The sequence below is a fragment of the Callithrix jacchus genome, chromosome 18 (genome assembly GCF_049354715.1).
Source record: "Callithrix jacchus isolate 240 chromosome 18, calJac240_pri, whole genome shotgun sequence".
In the NCBI taxonomy this organism is placed as follows: Eukaryota; Metazoa; Chordata; class Mammalia; order Primates; family Cebidae; genus Callithrix; species Callithrix jacchus.
In genome coordinates, this window is record NC_133519.1 from 7,311,623 (window position 1) to 7,331,090 (window position 19,468).

The window sequence follows — 19,468 nt, forward strand, 5'->3', positions numbered from 1 at the left end:
CCTCCTGGGGACACGCCTGTGTTACCCCTGCACTCCCCTCCTGGGGACACGCCTGTGTTACCCCTGCACTCCCCTCCTGGGGACACGCCTGTGTTACCCCTGCACTCCCCTCCTGGGGACACGCCTGTGTTACCCCTGCACTCCCCTCCTGGGGACACGCCTGTGTTACCCCTGCACTCCCCTCCTGGGGACACGCCTGTGTTACCCCTGCACTCCCCTCCTGGGGACACGCCTGTGTTACCCCTGCACTCCCCTCCTGGGGACACGCCTGTGTTACCCCTGCACTCCCCTCCTGGGGACACGCCTGTGTTACCCCTGCACTCCCCTCCTGGGGACACGCCTGTGTTACCCCTGCACTCCCCTCCTGGGGACACGCCTGTGTTACCCCTGCACTCCCCTCCTGGGGACACGCCTGTGTTACCCCTGCACTCCCCTCCTGGGGACACGCCTGTGTTACCCCTGCACTCCCCTCCTGGGGACACGCCTGTGTTACCCCTGCACTCCCCTCCTGGGGACACGCCTGTGTTACCCCTGCACTCCCCTCCTGGGGACACGCCTGTGTTACCCCTGCACTCCCCTCCTGGGGACACGCCTGTGTTACCCCTGCACTCCCCTCCTGGGGACACGCCTGTGTTACCCCTGCACTCCCCTCCTGGGGACACGCCTGTGTTACCCCTGCACTCCCCTCCTGGGGACACGCCTGTGTTACCCCTGCACTCCCCTCCTGGGGACACGCCTGTGTTACCCCTGCACTCCCCTCCTGGGGACACGCCTGTGTTACCCCTGCACTCCCCTCCTGGGGACACGCCTGTGTTACCCCTGCACTCCCCTCCTGGGGACACGCCTGTGTTACCCCTGCACTCCCCTCCTGGGGACACGCCTGTGTTACCCCTGCACTCCCCTCCTGGGGACACGCCTGTGTTACCCCTGCACTCCCCTCCTGGGGACACGCCTGTGTTACCCCTGCACTCCCCTCCTGGGGACACGCCTGTGTTACCCCTGCACTCCCCTCCTGGGGACACGCCTGTGTTACCCCTGCACTCCCCTCCTGGGGACACACCTGTGTTACCCCTGCACTCCCCTCCTGGGGACACACCTGTGTTACCCCTGCACTCCCCTCCTGGGGACACACCTGTGTTACCCCTGCACTCCCCTCCTGGGGACACACCTGTGTTACCCCTGCACTCCTCTCCTGGGGACATACCTGTGTTTAGGCTTCAGGCCAAACATTTCATGGTCAAACCTTTGATTCATCTTTCTTTCCAAATATGTGTTTGTTATTGACTGGCCACAGATCTTCGACATAAAATATTTAAGTCGAGAAGACAACAACACATCAGCAGGATATCCATAGTCTCCTACACGATTCAAGATCCAAGCCCCTCTCCTGGTGCTGAGGAAAACCTGGGACATGGGAGAAATTGTTTGCCTTTGTCACTCAGGATCATAAACCTTCAAAAGCACCCCCATTTTCTTCAAGAATCATTTCAAACTCATTAGCCTGGCTTTTCAGCCCCTGCACAATCTTTGTGGGTTTTTGTGTTTGGTTCCTGCCATTTTCTTTCCCAAACACGAAACTTACAATTAAATCGGTGTATCTACTGTGCAGGAACATGTCTTGCTGAGATCCACCATTGCATTTCTGTTTAGTGCCATTGTGCCTCCCTGGAATGCCTTCTCTCCTCTTAACTCTCTAAAGTCTGTTCATTTTTTTTTTTTTTTTGAGACGGAGTTTTGCTGTTGTTGCCCAGGCTGGAGTGCAATGGTGCAGTCTCGGCTCATTGCAACCTCTACCTCCCAGGTTCAAGCGATTCTCCTCACTCAGCCTCCTGAGTAGCTGGGATTACAGGCATGCGCCATCATGCGTGGCTAATTTTATATTTTTAGTAGAGATGGGGTTTCTCTGTGTTTGTCAGGCTGGTCTTGAACTCCCGACCTCAGGTGATCCGCCCACCGTGGCCTCCGAAAGTGCTGGGATTACAGGCATGAGCCACCAGCCCAGCCCAAAGCTGTTCAGTTTTTAAGACCCAAATCAAGACTGCCTCCTCCATGAAGACACCACTGACCATTCACTCTGACAGGTTTTCTCTCCATCCTTTGAACTTATCTAGCACTTATAACCTGTAGAACTCATTAAAAATCATGGAATGGTAAAGTTGAAAGCAGCTGGAAACCGTTTAATCTAAAACCCTCATTCTTTTGCCATTGACATTTACATTATTACAAAAATCCCTGTTATTTATATTTTTGATGATATTTAACTTTCTACACTCTTAATTTCTGTCTCTTCAAAGGTATTTTCTCAAGGGTAGGAGATATAGCCTACACATCTCCATAGCAGATTATCATCACTTTCGTTTATTGGGATTTTTGGCCTTTAAGTCACTGTGTAGGTCCTTCATCTATATGACAAAACCTCTTAAGGGAAATATTACTACACCCATGTTATAGTTGATGGGCATGGAGAGGATGAATAACTTGCCTGAGATCACAGAGCTAGTAAGTGGCAGAGCTGAATTTCCAACCCAGGTCTGACTGACTCCAAAGCCTGTGCTCAAGGAACGTTTGATTGATTATTTAACAGAGAAAAATAAGATTGCTAGTAGAACAATAGGAAGCTTGCTAGTCTTTCTGTGTCCTCCACTGGCTAAAATCTATGTTCAGAGCTGATAAAGACTATATTCAGTTACCTGGCAAAAGGATCACTTTTTCTACATTGTGAAACTCTCTGGAGATGGCTTCCAGACTGTAAGACATGTAAGTACATTGCTTCAGCGTCTTTTTGTCTAAGATGGCCTGTCTACAGAGGGCTAATTGTTTCCTTCATAAATCTTACCTCACCTATGATGACTGGAAGCGCTGGGATAATTATGTACTTCCACATGTCACAGTTGAAAGAGCACAAATGGTCTTAGAAATTGAACAGTTTTGTGTGCTGGCTATATAACTTCTGATGACTGATGAAAACAGTCAGAACCCTAAAAAAAGGCTTCCTATTTATGAAATCGTAACGATAATACGCATATCACAAGGCTGTTGTGATAAGTAGCATTCTTGTGAAACGTATAGTGTATAGTAAACACTTGATAAGTGCCTAACAGCTGTTACATTTCTTATTTCAGTTTTCTCAGTGTGCTATACTTTGTTTTAAGCAAATAACATTTACAAATCAGATTTATAAGGAAAACAGTTTCATCCATGTAATCTTACATGAAATTAATCTTGAAAGAAAGGGATGTTTTCTCTCTACAAAAGTATCCCCTAGAATTATCTGAAAAACTTCCATGATATACTGAAATATATAGGTCCATTTAAAATTTTTGATTTATAAACAAATCCTCATGAATGCAATTTAAAATATAAAGCAAGAAGTTCGAACTCAGCAATTGAGTTTCTTCACCTTTTGTTGTTGGTGTGGCAGTGCTGCCTTCGCTATGCAGATATACTTTTCCTTTGCCTTTTCACGGGCCACCTTCTCTGTACCCACACAAAAATGCTTTGTTATTTGATAACCTGCAATTCCCCAGGGCAGGTAAGGCCAAGCTCCCTTAGAACTGCCCATTTGAAAAACCAATGATTTCCCCCGCCCCACCAAGAGGAGTTTCGCTCTTCTTACCCAGGCTGGAGTGCAATGGCGCGGTCTCGGCTCACCGCAATCTCCGCCTCCTGGGTTCAGGCAATTCTCCTGCCTCAGCCTCCCGAATAGCTGGGATTACAGGCACACGCCACCATGCCCAGCTAATTTCTTGTACTTTTTTTAGTAGAGACGGGGTTTCACCATGTTGACCAGGATGGTCTCGATCTCTTGACCTCGTGATCCACCCGCCTCGGCCTCCCAAAGTGCAGGGATTACAGGCGTGAGCCACCGCGCCCGGCCAAAACTGATGCTATTAAAGAAGGCTGTTGCCATGGGTCCCCACTCCATATTTTGCACATTCTTCTACCATAACACCCATACAAGCTTTAACCCTTGTTGTTTATATAATTATTTCCTGATGAATGTTTGTTGAATTAATTCATGAAGTAACATGAAATCATTTTTGTGGCTATAAATGAGCATAGTACTGAGAAGTGTTTTTTGAACAAAGTTGCTGAGTCATTTAACAGAATTGCAGCACTAAGCTTCTAATTAAAGTAAAACCATTTAAAATATATTTGTAGAGAGGCACGACTTAATGAAGGTTACCAAAGGACAGCCAAGACATCTACCTATTGCCAATAGAGTTCGATTCAATAAAAACATTAATAAAATACAATATTGGCATGTCTTTCTCCAGGAATTTATCCTGAAGACACTTGCTTCTCAGTTCAAAATATGCTACACAAAAACCAAAACAAAGAAATATAAATTGCTTTAGAATGAATGTTACTCTGTTACCTAACTGTATGCATAGCCTGGGGCAAACTGCTTGCACGTGTTACAGTTTGGATGCACGTGTTATAGTGGGTATATGAATACCCACACTGTCTTTGGGAAGATAAGACTGCTACTTTTTTCCTTTTGGGGAGTGTAAAGGGAAAATCATGCAGCATCCTATGAATGAAAAGTTTTCAGTGATCACAGTGTGCTTTCCTGTATGTAAGAACGTAGCACTTCTGCTGGCCAAAAGAAGAACCACACTCTCAATACTGCTTTCTAACAACCTCTCCCAGCAATGACTTCATCTTCATCAAAGACAAGGGCACACTCTGAGAAGATGCCTGGTTAGGATAACGAGCCCAGACTGTAGTCATGATCCAGTTCCTTGGTGTGAGGAGACAAGGGCACACTCTGAGAAGATGCCTGGTTAGGATAACGAGCCCAGACTGTAGTCATGATCCAGTTCCTTGGTGTGAGGAGACAAGGGCACACTCTGAGAAGATGCCTGGTTAGGATAACGAGCCCAGACTGTAGTCATGATCCAGTTCCTTGGTGTGAGGCAGCTGCATGATGGAACTCTAACTGGAAGCCTTACCTCCTCTATTAACATCAGTCACAATGTTGCCATCTAAGCCCAAGATTTGCCACGGGCACTGGTGGGCTATGTGCAGGTATCCCTACTCTCCCTACTCTCTGTGGGGACCACCTGCAGCTTCCGTGGGGAAACTGAAGCTACAGTGAAACAAAGTAATTAATTGACTGATTCAAACCTGTTTGGCTGTGTGGCTAATCTCCACAGCCAAATCCCCTCCAGAATTCCCGATGCCAATTATAATGACTCTCTTTCCAGTGAATCCCTCTGGGTTCTTATAGTCTCGACTGTGGAAGTACTGCCCTTTGAACTTCTCAATTCCTACAAGAGAAGGGAAAATAAGTATCAGGTAATGGTTTATATGATGGATATCATTTGTCAGCTCACTTGGTCTTTTTGCAGACTTAAGTTTAAGCACATATTCTCCAAGTGTTCTCTCTTGGAGGCTACTTTCTTGCCTTTCTCAATATTTTTGCCTATTTTCTTTTCCCATAGCCTCAGAGTAGTACCATGTGACTTTCTTATCATATGTACTTTGCTTAACTCAGGATTTGTTTGTATTTTGGATTTATAGATATAAATACAAACTGTCTCAGAAAACCTCCATTCTATTTTGTCTTTTCATCCACTTAAATACCTAATCTCCGGCCAGGCACGGTGGCTCACGCCTGTAATCCCAGCACTTTGGGAGGCCGAGGTGGTCAGATCACAAGGTCAGGAGATCAAGACCATCCTGGCCAACGTGGTGAAACCCCATTGCTACTAAAAATACAAAAATATTAGCTGGATGTGGTGACGTGTGCCTGTAATCCCATCTACTCAGGAGGCTGAGGCAGGAGAATTGCTTGAACCAGGGAGTCAGAGGTTGCAGTGAGCCGAGATCGCGCCATTGCACTCCACCCTGGTCACAGAGTGAGACTCCATCTCAACAAAAAGAAAACCTGCTCCTATTTCACTTACAGCACATATATTTTTATATACTCTAGAGTACACAGAGTGCCTCTTTTTTTCTTTAATGAAAATCCAGGCCAAACACTGAAATTCTTCAAGCTTTCATTTCTTCTTTAGAAATTCAATATTTCAGTTTACTTTATTGCTGAAAAATTCCTCATTCAGCCTAATGCTCCTCAAGAACTCCACATTCTTCCTTCTGATACTTAGAAAACTAAAGTCATTGTAAAACTAAATAGACCTCAAATTTTGCTCTAATCTCCAAAAAATACAAAAATGGGAATAACACAAGTTACCCCAACATGGTTCTGGGGAACATGAAGAATTAGGATAAGTCTTATTTCATTCCAAAGTAGGAATTACTCACAGCACAGTCCTCCCGCTTCTCAGGGGTCAGGTCACAGGCATGGGTCAAGGGTCTTCCAGCATGGCAAGTTACTCACCAGGGAAGCTGTCCAGAGGTAGATGAGCATTGGTGTGATGGCCAGTGCAAACCATGACTGCATCAAAGACGTCTGTCTCCTTTTTCCCTTCAGACTCAGTGACCACTTCCCACTGGCCTGAAGTTGCGAAATCAGGCCGCTTTTTCACAGTGCACACGGTGGTCTGAAAAGGAAAACGACAACCACAGGGGACACCCCTGACATGACTCTCCTTGCAGAATCTTACACAGCGGGCTGATACCACAGGCACGCACTCTCACATAATAGGATCCCTGCAGGGATATTTGATTTTCATACTCCACAAATAAAAACTGTTTTGTTTTGGGCTGTGGTCAGAATGAGAAAACTTGTAGTGTTCGCGCCAAGGGCTCGAGACAGCTAGTTGACTCGCCCCAGTTTGGCTGCTGGACCTGTCTGCATTTCCCCACCTCGAGGGCTGTCGAGTGAGACAAAGGGCCTCGAGCTGAGTCACTGAAGCAATAACAGAATGCAAAGCAAAGGCCTGCAGTTTATGAGGACATTGTGCTGTCTGCTTCCATGTCCCCATCAGTCTCTGTGTAAGCAATAAACTTACTGCAATTGAGATGCCTAAGAGGAGCAGAGACCTCTGCCTATATTTTCCCTGGGGCCAAGCCTTTGTTTTAGCTCCTGGTGAAAAACAGGTTTAACCAGCCACCTTAAGGGCGCCATTGTATCTTTGAAATGTAAAATCTTTGAAATGTAAACTACTACCACAAGCCCCCTTAAACTGCTTTCTGAGCGGATATCACAAGCCCCTGATAACTATTTCTATGGAGTTTCTATTTCCTTTCTGTTTACCCTTTTTTTTTCTTTCTACTGTGATTAAGTAAATGTAACAAGAAAAAAGTATAAAAGCTGTAACCCACAGGAATAAAATCGCTGTGGCTGTCGCTGTGGCTCGCTGTGGCTCGCTGTGGCTGCTGCTGCGCTGCCCAGCCCTCCAGACTCCACTTTTCTGTATTCTTTCTCTTCCGCGCACTCTCTCTCTCAGGTTGAAAGAGACATCTACGTTGTCGGTCTCGGGGACTCCCGCATGTCAGTAGTCCCCCGGCAGATGTGCCAGACCCCGACAAAAACTTCCACAAGGCAGAAAAAAACAATCACATATTGTTGGCAGGCCAGTGTACCTTCCTCTTCTAGAAAAATGCGAGTCCCTAGGCCTTTTAGTTCTCATCCTAAGGCACTGTAACACCTGATTAAGCCTGGGCTTCTCCTGTGCTTTTATGACACTCCATGCACTACATGCCTATTCTTCTGACCCCCAAATGTCCTGAGACCTTCTGATGTCTTCTAACTCCAGGTTCTCTTCTCCTGGCTAACTTTAAACACGTGACTGAGATCTAGGGCTCCTTTTCCTGGTAGAGCAGAAAAACCCCTGATGGCTCTCATTTTATATAAATGAATCTCCCTTTGACTCCCATAGATACCCACTTTACCAGGAACTATAAAGAAAGAGGCTGTGAAACAGGATAGAGGTATGATTATAGCTTTTAAAAAAATAATAAACACAGGTTATTCTACTTAGGTTAAGGAAACACTATGAGCTTCTCAGGGCCTATGACCATAATGTCTTGGACTAATAGCGACACCACCCCTGCCTGGGCGTGGTGGCTCATGCCTGTAATCCCAGCACTTTGTGAGGCTGAGGCAGGTAGATCACCTAAGGTTGGGAGTTCGAGACCAGCTTGACCAATATGGAGAAACCCCATCTCTCCAAAATTAGCCAGGCATGGTATGTGCACCTGTAGTCCCAGCTACTCAGGAGGCTGAGGCAGGAGAACTGCTTGAACCTGGGAGGTGGAGGTTGAAGTGAGCCAATATAGTGTCACCGCACTCCAGTCTTGGCAACAGAGCAAGACTCTGTCTCAAAAAGGAAAAAAAAAAAAAAAGGAGGGGATACCACCCCTGCATGTCTTGGCCATCCAGCACTATTTATAGTTCCTCTATCATGTTCTTTTACACAGGCTGGTGCCTCTGCCTGGATCGCCCTTTTATTCCTTATTTAGTAGATTCCTATTAACCCTTCAAGACTCAGCTTTAAGAAAACTTTATCTCCTTTAAGAAAACTTCCCTGGAACCTGATACTTTGTGCTCTGATGGGTTCAACATCTCTCCTCTGAGCTGCAATGTATAGATTTCTAGCATTTGTCCCCATGTGACTCTTTATTTTTATTAATTATAATACAATTTTTCTTCATTTTTTATCCCCTTAACTAGACTATAAAGTTACTGATTTTTCCCTTTTGTCTTTGCATCCTCAATACTTAATATGATAACAAACTTGTTCAATAAGTATTATTTAAACAAGTGAAGAGAGGCACCATTGGAATGTAAATGACTCACTTTAGAAGTTATCACTAGATGTTTTCATTTTGTTTTGTTTTGTTTTTTGAGAAGGAGTTTCACTGTTGTTACCCAGACTGGAGTGCAATGGCACGATCTCAGCTCACCGCAACCTCCGCCTTCTGGGTTCAGGCAATTCTCCTGCCTCAGCCTCCTGAGTAGCTGGGATTACAGGCACGCACCACCATGCCCAGCTAATTTTTTTGTATTTTTAGTAGAGACGGGGTTTCACCTCGTTGACCAGGATGGTCTTGATCTCTTGACCTCGTGATCCCCCCACCTCGGCCTCCCAAAGTGCTGGGATTATAGGCGTGAGCCACCGCACCCGGCTGTTTTCATTTTGTTATTGTTGTTAAGCAGAAAAAGTCATGACTTAGCAGGATGATCACAAGGCAGAAGGTGTGGGCTTTTTGCCAACTGTCAGAAACATCTGATCTTTTATGGTCATGATCAGAAATTATAGAGAAGTCATAGAATATTTTAGAGCAGAAAGGAACCACTGAAGTGATCTAGTTCGATCATCTTGTTTTACAAACAAGGACATTTTAAAATTGGAAATTGAGGAACTTGCTTGTCTAACATCTAAGTTAGTCAGTGGTAGGGCAAGGACCAGAATTCAGGTCTTTGTTCTGCAATTCCATGTTCTTCCCTCTACACCAGAGTTAACTACCCAACCACTATACTTTGCTGGGTTTTTATGATGTTCATGTAAACAAATACATTGGGAAGTACTTCTGAAAGTCTAAAAGGGCTAAGCAGTCATGAACAAGTTGTAGAACCAGAAGGTTTTAAAGTCCCCGTGCCTATCGGTTCCTTCCGTAATGGGGAAAACATTTCCCCTCATCTGTTTTATTGCAATCAAATTGTGTGAAATGAAGGTAATGAAAACACTCTGCCAGGTAGCTTCCTGTATATGCAGCCAAAATACGTAAAAGAGAGACCTTCACTTGAATATTCTTGAGGGGCAAGGAGGACAAAGAATGGAGTTTTTGCCTGAGTAGACAGATGCATGTGCAAGTCAAGCCAATCTTTAGAAGTGAATATTGATCATTAAAACCACATTATTCATTTACTTGGCAAACAACTTCAAACACAAAGATACCCACAAAATTTTCTACCTTAAATCGAATATACTTTAGAAGGCCAAATTCTTTGGCATACATCCTGAAATACTCCAGGACCTGGGTATTATGCATGAAGTTCGGATAATGATCTGGGATTGGATAGTCGCTGAAGCACATCATCTCTTTAGAAGTATTGATGATCACTGATTTGTAAATACTGGCCCTTCCTTCTTCGGGATTTTCCTGCAATAAATAGAAAGTATGCTTAGCAACTTGAGAATCATCTTTATGATTTGTAAATATGAAAAAGTTTTCTGAAAGAAGAGTCAAATCACACACACACACACACACACACACACACAAACACACACACATCTTCCAGTATTTGTGCCGTTATATAGTCCTTCCCCTTGAATCTCATTTGTCTTTATGACTTGCTTTTGACCATCAGCATGCAGTTGAAATGACACTGCATGACTTCCAAGGCCAAGTCATAAGCAGCCTTGCAGATTCTGCGTGGGTCTCAGAAAGCTCGCTCTGGTAGAAGCTAGCAGCCATATGAGAGATCCAACTACCGCAAGACCACCTTCGTATGAGGAAGTCGAACCTCACCACATGAAGAGAATGTCTGGGAGAGAAAATATGTCGCTAGTCCCCAGAAATTCTACCTACTCCAGCTGAAGTTCTAAACACATAAACAGAGAGTTACTGACACTGAGGAACCCTCTTTAAATGAGTAACAGGCAAAATGGGAACATATACTGGAAAGAGTGTAACAGTTTCCACATACTGGAAAGAGCATAACATCTTCATTGTTTTCTGGAGAGCAAATGTGTATCAAACTCCTTGCAATTTACCTAGCCTTTAAAAAAAATATTCAGCATCACTGAGGAAGATTTATGCTAAAGGTGTTAATAGTAGCATTATTCATAATGTAAAAGGAAACAAGCTGCGTGCCCAACAAAATAACTGAAATTTGAGAACCACTGCTCTAGATTCTTACTCCCAAAGTGTGGTCTCTAGACCAGCAGCAGGGGCTTCATTTGCGAGATTGTTAGTTAGAAATGCAGACTCTCAGGCCGCAACTCAGACCTACTAAATCAGAACCTGCATCTTAGCAAAATCTTCAAGTGATTCAGACGCCATTGCAAACTGAGATGCACTTCATTAGATGACATGAATCCCTAATTCACTGTTCTTTCCCCTACAAGAAACTTCTTTGCTTCCTATTGAGGCCAGGCACATGGCTTATGCCTGTAATCCCAGCACTTTGGGAGGCTGAGGCAGGCGGACCACCTGAGGTCCAGAGTTGGAGACCAGCCTGACCAACATGGAGAAACCCCATCTCTACTAAAAATTCAAAATTAGCCGGACATAGTGGCACATGCCTATAATCCCAACTACTTGGGAGGCTGAGGCAGGAGAATCACTTGAACCTGGGAGGTGGAGATTGTGGTGAGCTCGGATTGTGCCACTGCACTCCAGCCTGGGGAACAAGAGCAAAACTCCATCTCAAAAACAAACAAACAAAACTTACTATTAACTACCTTATGGCGCTGTTGTGTTGATCACATAAAGTAACGCAATGATGCAATCTACCCAGCCTGTTGTTATGTCACGGAGATGTCACAAATGAGTTTTCAGATTTTTAGATTTTCAAAAATTGTTTTGATTATGGAAAATCACCTGAATCAATTTGGATTCCCTCCCTTTTTATTCTAGAAATGAACAGATATTGAGTATTATGAAACATACATAGCCACAAAGGAGAACATTTGTTGCCTTTGTCCATTTTTAGGGTGGTTTTTCTCCCATTTTTATTGCATAATTATTCAATCCAGGAATCCTACATTGATTATTCCCATTTCTCTGCCCCATGATCCATAGTCTCATTTCTTTAACTGCTGATCACATTTTCACAAGTCTCCTTCGAAGCCTTTTCTTCTAATCTATCCTACCTATTTCAACCAAAGTGTTCTCTCTAAGGTGTGGCTGGACTGCATCTCTGCCCTAATTAAGATTTTAGATGTTGCCCCATTTCCTGTAGAATAAAGTTTCTATTTCTCAGATTAGGATTCAAAGACCTCCATGACATTCTGTAATATATTCCTTATCATCCCAACTTGATTGTAAGCCCCTTGAATTGTACTCCTGGTTTTCCCCACAGCATACAAAATGATAAATAGCACTCAACAAATGTTTATTGGATGCATATCAAATTGTATTGAGAAAGGGATATATAAGATAAGATGTAAGTTCACAAAATGCAAAACAAAACTAATAAAACACATCAACATTCATCTCAAAGAGTTCAATAAGATATATGCATCTCACTCCCAAAATGTTGTCCTAAGAAAAATTGCAAAATAATATAAAGTCAAATTCATAGATATGTTTTTATATTACTTAACTAGCAATTAATCAGAAACAATGTTAAATGTTCCCAAAACAGATGAATGGTTTAGTAAGTTATCGTATCTCAACATGCCAAATTTATCTTCCACACCACTCCATGGGTATTCTGATAAATGCAAACGAGATCCTGCCACCCTACTGCTTAATGCTTCTCTTGATTCCAGAAAATAAAATTTCTTATTTTGAAATTTAGCACATTTCACAATCTAGCCTGGTTTACCTTTTAATCTTCATCCAATGTTCTCCTCATTTAATCTCAAATTTTTAAGTTACCAAATTTTTCCCAGAACATTTTAGGCTCTTGCACAACTTAAAACCTTTGTACATATTACTGTTTATTCACATGGAAAATTTCCTCTCCTTCAAGAGGAATTAGATACAATGTTAAATGTTTCTAACATCAAATGTCACTTCCTTCAGGAAGACTTTTCTAATTTCTCCAGAAAGTTAGATTCCCCCATTCATCCTCCAATCTCCCAAAACTCTGTTCATATTCCTACAAACATAACGTAAGCACACTTTATTATCACACATTTGTTTCCACAGTTGTGAGAAACCAGCTTTGGCCTTTGTCTTTTTTAAAATCTCTATTGTTAGGACATGTATGTATTAGATGTGCAATGAATGCTTTCAAAATAACTAGTTAATGAATTATGGAAAGTGAATTTGGAGACACCAAAAACCATGATTCTGAAGTCTGTGCAGGAACATTGAAACATGGCCTGTGATAGAACTTTAAGTGAAAAAGCAATTGTCAAATTAAATCTAGATTCTAATCACCAAATACGTAATATTATGTCTACCTATGGGTACCTAATTATAATTGTATAATTGCTCCCTGTTAGATATGTCACTTTTGAGTATACTTTATTTATTTTAAATAGAAAAAATTGAAAATACAGAAAACCACTTGATTTATTAAGGCAGTAGGATTTCTATATTTTTCTTTTATTTTTGTTAAAATGTTTGTTCATCACCCCTTTATGATAAAAACTCTTAGCAAACTAGGAATAGAGATAAATGTCCTCAATTTGATAAAGAAGATCTACCAAATACCTATAACTAACATCGTACTTAATAGTTGGAAACTAGACCCTTTTCCCCTAAGACTGGGAACAAGGTAAGGAAGTCCTCTCCCACCACTCCTATTGAACGTTGTACTGGAAGTCTTAGCTAGTACAATATAGAACAAAGAAAAGTAAAGGATATACTGATTGGAAAGGAATAAAGACAACTTTTTAATCTGCAGATGACCTGACTCTATGTAGAGAATTCCAAAGAATTATCAAAAAAAAAAAAAAGGGCGGGGGGCGCAGTGGTTCATGCCTGTAATCCCAGCACTGTGGGAGTTCAAGGTGGGCGGATCACAAAGTCAGGAGACCAGTCAGGCCAATATGATAAAACCCAGTCTCTACTAAAAATGCAAAAAAGGTAGCTGGGTGTGGTGGCATGCACCTGTAATCCCAGCTATGCGGGAGACTGAGACAGAGAATTACTTGAACCCGGGACGGAGGTTGCAGTGAGCCGAGATTGCGCCACTGTCTTCCAGCCGGGGCGACAGAGCGAGACTCTGTCTCAGGAAAAAAAAAAAAAAAATTCCTAGAGACAATAAGTGAGTAGTCAGGGTTGCAGGATACATGGTTAACATACAAAAATTGTTTTTTTATATATCAGAATGAACAACTGGAATTCAAAATTAAAAAAAAAATCCATCTATAGTAATACCCCCGAAATTACATGCATAGGTTTAAATATAACAAAATACATCTAGGACTTATAAACATGATTTACAAAACACAGATGAGGAAGATCTAAGATTTAAATAAATGGAGAGAGAGGCTGATTCATAGACTGGAAGACTAAATATTGTTAGGATGTCAGTTCTTTCCAACTTGACCTGTAGACACAATGCAATCCCAATCAACAGCCCAGCAAGCTATTTTAGAATCCAAGCTAACACATGGATTCTAAAGTCCATATGGAAAGACAGAAGGTCTGAAATAGAAGACTTTGTCCTTAAATTGTGGGCTATGCATAGTGACTTTGTTCCAAAGAGTACAGTATGGCAAGGGAGAAAAAAGAGCAAACTTACTGTGGCAAAAACTGACAAACACTACTTCAAGCCGGACGTCAAGGTTAACATCAACAGTGATATTTCTAGGGTTTTTATAGTTTTAGGTTTTACATTTAACTTTTTTTTTCCTTTTTCTTTCCTTTTTTTTTTTGAGACAGAGTCTTGCTCTGTGGCCAGGCGCCAGGCTGGAGTGCAGTGGCATGATCTCGGCTCACTGCAACCTCCGCCTCCCAGGTTCAAGCAATTCTCCTGCCTCAGCCTCCCAAGTAGCTGGGACTAGAGGCGCCGCCACCACGCCCAGCTAATTTTTGTATTTTTTAGTAGAGACGGGGTTTCACCATGTTGACCAGGATGGTCTCGATCTCTTGACCTCGTGATCCGCCCACCTCGGCCTTCCAAAGTGCTGGGATTACAGGCGTGAGCCACCGCACCTGGCCTACATTTAACTTTTTAATCCATGTTCAGTTGATTTTCATATATGGCAAAAGGAAGGGATCCAGTATCAGTCTTCTGCATATGGCCAGCAGTTATCCCAACCCTGTACAATTTATCCTTGTAAAAAACCTTCATTTGTACCCCCTGAACCTAAAATAAAAGTTGGAACAAGAAAAATAAAAAAGGTGGAACAAACTTACATTTCAACAAAGATATATTTTGGCATACATTGAATGGTAATTTCTTACTTATAATAATATAATGAGGTTTAAGTTTCAAAATAAAAAAACAGTGGATATAATGTTGATAGCATGTACCCTTGACGGGATGTGAGAAGAACGATACTTTACCTTTATAATATTCCTCCCCAGAATTTATAACCCCAGTTTAACCATGAGAAAAAAGTCAAATAAATCCCAACTGAGGGATATTCTACAACATACCTGACCAGTAAGTAATTCCCAAAACTATCAAGGGCATCAAAAGCAAGGAAAGTCTAAGAAATTTTATAGACAAAAGAGCCTGAGGAGATATGACTATTGAATGTAATACGGCATCCTGGGTGGCATCCTGGAACAGAAAATGGCCATTAGGAAAAACTGAGTAAATCTGAATAAAGTATGGACTTAGTTAATAATAATGTGTCAATATTGGTTCATTCATTATTTTAAGATGTTAATAATGGGGGAACTGGATGTGAGGTATACTGTAATTCTCTGTACTGTCTTCCTAATAAATTTTATAAGTCTAAAGCTGTTCTAGAATTAAAAGTTTATTTAACCATGTTTATACATGAGTGTATTTTTTTAATTAAGGTAAATTAATGAATGGCAGGGTCATTTTGGAATTAAGATGTTTGTTTGCATGGCGCGCAGGGGAGGCACATTCCTAACTACTGAATTTTATTTCATTTATTCATTGAAAATATATTTATAAAGTCCCTCTGTAATAAAATATTTTATTAGGTACTGATGAATACAAGTCTGTACCTGTATTCCAATGTTTCAAAGCTTACAAAGAGTAGAGCCATGCTTTTCACAGCAGGTCTGTTGGGATCACTGAGTGAAATGAATGACAGATCTCACCTCTAGGAGATACTCGTATATTTCAACTCTTTTTCAAATCACTAACCACAGCAAAGTGTTATCCTGTGTCAACAAAATCCTTCAAACCACCTGACTGAATCTGAGGTAAGGTTTATCACTGTGCCAATCTAAGCTTTACAAAAGAGTGAACACAGAGTAGTAGTGGGTTAGTGAGTAGAAGAAAAAGAAGCTTCTGCTCCTGGATTTTACAGTTTTCTACCATTGATGAATAAATCTTCCCTCTATAAATTTTGAATACCAATTATATTTCCTACCGAGGCACAAGGCTCACACATTTGAGCAGGAAATCTATTTAAGAATAAAGAGGCCAGGTGCCTTTTTATTTGCAGATGACCTAACTGTCTCATGCCTGTAATCCCCACACTTTGGAACGCTGAGGTGAGCAGATCACTTGAGCACAGGAGTTCATGCGCTCAAGTGATCTGCTCACCTCAGCTAACATGGTGAAACCCAGTCTGTACTAAAAATACAAAAATTAGCCAGGTGTGGTGGTGCACGCGTAATTCCAGCTACTTGAAAGGCTGAGGCATGAGAATTGCTTGAACCCAGGAGGCAGAGATTGCGGTGAGCCAAACTCATGCCACTGTACTTCAGACTCAGTCTCAGAGAGAGAGAGAGAAAAAGAGAGAAAGCAGGGGATGGCAGCTGGGATAATTGGAACTGATAGGATTGGAAGCACCAATAAGGACAGAAGAAAGGAGAATTTAAATGGGAGGAATGAGGACAGTTTGGGTCTTCTTGTCAGATTCTCAAAATCCCATAAAATAGTAACTCTCTTTGAACTGTCGTTCTTACCCTTGTCTGCACACTGGAATCATCTGGGTCGGGGGAGTTTTAAAAATGGAGAGAGTAAAATACATGCTTGGCTGTAGAAATACAATGGTGACCCACACATCCAATCAGGTGGTTCAAAAGACTTGAAAGACTCTGTTGACACAGATGTGGTCTGTTGTAACAGAAGTCAGAGTGTTACGATAAACATGGCTTATTTATGTGCAAGGAGGCAGCTTATAAAGTGTTAAAACTTTGCCAAGTGGATAATCAGAAGAAAAACCTCCACATTAAGTCTTTAGCAGAGAAGTTTAAACCACATTGGAGATAAAAAACAGAAACCTGAGAATCAGACAGGATGACTCTCTCAACCTCCTCCCATCCTCAATTGATTTCATGCTTGTTCAGTAACTGCCAAACCCGGCTAAGATGCTTAGTAAAGACACACGTGTGAGTCCCACCCTAACCTACTGAAGAATAACGGACATGCTATTAAGGGAAGAACTGGGCGTGAGATACACTGTAATTCTGTGAATCCCACCCTAACCTACTGAAGAATAACGGACATGCTATTAAGGGAAGAACTGGGCGTGAGATACACTGTCATTCTGTGAGTCCCACCCTAACCTACTGAATAATAACGGACATGCTATTAAGAGAAGAACTGGGCGTGAGATATACTGTAATTCTGTGAGTGCCACCCTAAACTACTGAATAATAACGGACATGCTATTAAGGGAAGAACTGGGCGTGAGATATACTGTAATTCTGTGAGTCCCACCCTAACCTACTGTAATGGACATGCTATTAAGGGAAGAACTGGGCGTGAGATACACTGTAATTCTGTGAGTCCCACCCTAACCTACTGAATAATAACGGACATGCTATTAAGGGAAGAACTGGGTGTGAGATATACTGTAATTCTCTGTCCTATCTTCCTAATAAATTTTGTAAGTCTAAAACTGTTCCAAAATTAAGTTTATTTAAACATGTTTGTGCGGAAGTGTATTTTTTGAAAACTAAGGTAAATTAATGAATGGCAGGGTCATTTTAGAATCAAGAAGTTTGTTTGCATGGAGAGCAGGGGAGTCACTGAATAATAACTGACATGTAGCACTATGCACCTGGCACTGTTGTAAGTGATTGGCATAATTATTCATTCACTCACTCCAGACAATAACTCTATAAAGTGGATACTATTATTACCCACTTCTTAAAGATGAAGAAACAGAGGTGCAGTTAGGCTTAATGATGTGCCCAAGGTCACACTGCTAGTAGATGACAGAAATGAAATAAAGTTTGAACCCAAGACTGTGTTCTTTCTTTTTTTTTTTTTTTTTTGAGACGGAGTTTCGCTCTTATTACCCAGGCTGGAGTGCAATGGCGCAATATCGGCTCACTGCAACCTCCGCCTCCTGGATTCAGGCAATTCTCCTGCCTTAGCCTCCTGAGTAGCTGGGATTACAGGCACGCGCCACCACGCCCAGCTAATTTTTTGTATTTTTAGTAGAGACGGGGTTTCACCATGGTGACCAGGATGGTCTCGATCTCTTGACCTCATGATCCACCTGCTTCGGCCTCCCAAAGTGCTGGGATTACAGGCTTGAGCCACTGCGCCTGGCCCAAGACTCCATACCATGTTGTGGCTGGATTTTCAGAGCAGAATTTTCTCCCATTTAGTAAAAACAACAGGTTTTTAGCCCATATCCAAGACTGATGATGGTAGAGGTATACAGGTCAGCGAAGGGAATCCACTCTAAATCTGAATAAGGATCATTGTCACATGAAGTCAGTCCCCAAAACAGAGTCAGGACGCAAAAGGACTGTATTTCTGTTCAATTAAGAAATGCTATAAAGCCACTTTTATGTAGCTGGCCAAGACTGTTAGTTTTTATGAAATATGAAATGCAGAACAGATCTAGGGCACCTCAGTACTATTCACTGTTCAGAAACTAGTTTAAAAGCAAATCCGTTCTCCTCTAGCCACCCTAGATGCCAATAGGAAAAAAGCCTAAGGGAAAGAAGGAGGCCCCCGACCCTGCTATCATGAAGTAGCAGGAAGCCAAAAAAGTGGTGAATGCTCTGTTTGAGAAAAGCCTAAGAATTTTAGCATTGGACAGGACATCCAGCCCCTGAGGGACCTCACCCTCTTTGTCAAATTCTGCCCCATATCAGGTTGCAACAGCAAAGAGCTATCCTATAAGCCGCTGAAAGCACTTCCTGCCACTAACCCATTCATCCAGGCCTCACACTGCCAAAGAGCTACTGACGGCTTAAGTGGGGCCCACAAGCACAGAACAGACAAAACAGGAAAAGAAGCAGAGACTGATGTTCTGGACTGATAAAAAGCTGCTGACCAAGGGGATATCCCCACCAAGACACCACCCGTACTTCCTGCAGGGGTTAATACCATCGCCACCTTGGTGGAGAACAAGAAGGCTCAGCTGGGGTGATTGCACACAACGTGGATCCCATCAAACTGGTGGTCTTCCTGCCTGCCTGGTGTCCTGAAAGGCGGTCCCTTACTGCATTATCAAGGGGAAGGTAAGATGGTGACTTCCAGTCCACAGGAAGACCTGCACCACGCTGCCTTCACACAGGTTCACTAGGAAGACAAAGGAAGTGTGGGTGGCTAAGTTGGTGGCAGTTTTCAGAACCAATTATATTGACAGATATGATGAGATCAGCTGCCACTGGGGAGACCATTTCCTGGGTCCTAATCTGTGGCTCGAATCACCAACCTGGAAAAGGGAAAGGTGAAAGAAGTTGCTACTAACCTGGGTTAAATGTACACTGCTGAATTTTCTGTAAATAGAAGTAATAAAAATTTTCCTTCAGGAGAAGATCTAAGATGGCCTATTAAGAGCAGCTCAGGATTGCAGCTCCCAGTGAA

At 42.5% G+C, this 19,468-nt stretch overlaps 1 protein-coding gene across 5 annotated transcripts in view; it reads right to left on the reverse strand.

The window, feature by feature from the left end:
- FMO5 (flavin containing dimethylaniline monoxygenase 5) overlaps nucleotides 1-19,468 on the reverse strand; it is a 42,161-nt gene that overhangs the window by 13,040 nt on the left and 9,653 nt on the right. For all 5 annotated transcript variants that reach the window (XM_078355435.1, XM_078355432.1, XM_078355433.1 and 2 more), the window contains exons 3-6: nucleotides 9,829-10,017; nucleotides 6,347-6,509; nucleotides 5,131-5,273; nucleotides 1,205-1,404 (exon numbers count right to left, since the gene is read on the reverse strand). In XM_078355435.1, coding sequence (XP_078211561.1) covers nucleotides 1,205-1,404; nucleotides 5,131-5,273; nucleotides 6,347-6,509; nucleotides 9,829-10,017 — 695 coding nt within the window. The remainder of the gene's footprint in view (nucleotides 1-1,204; nucleotides 1,405-5,130; nucleotides 5,274-6,346; nucleotides 6,510-9,828; nucleotides 10,018-19,468) is intronic.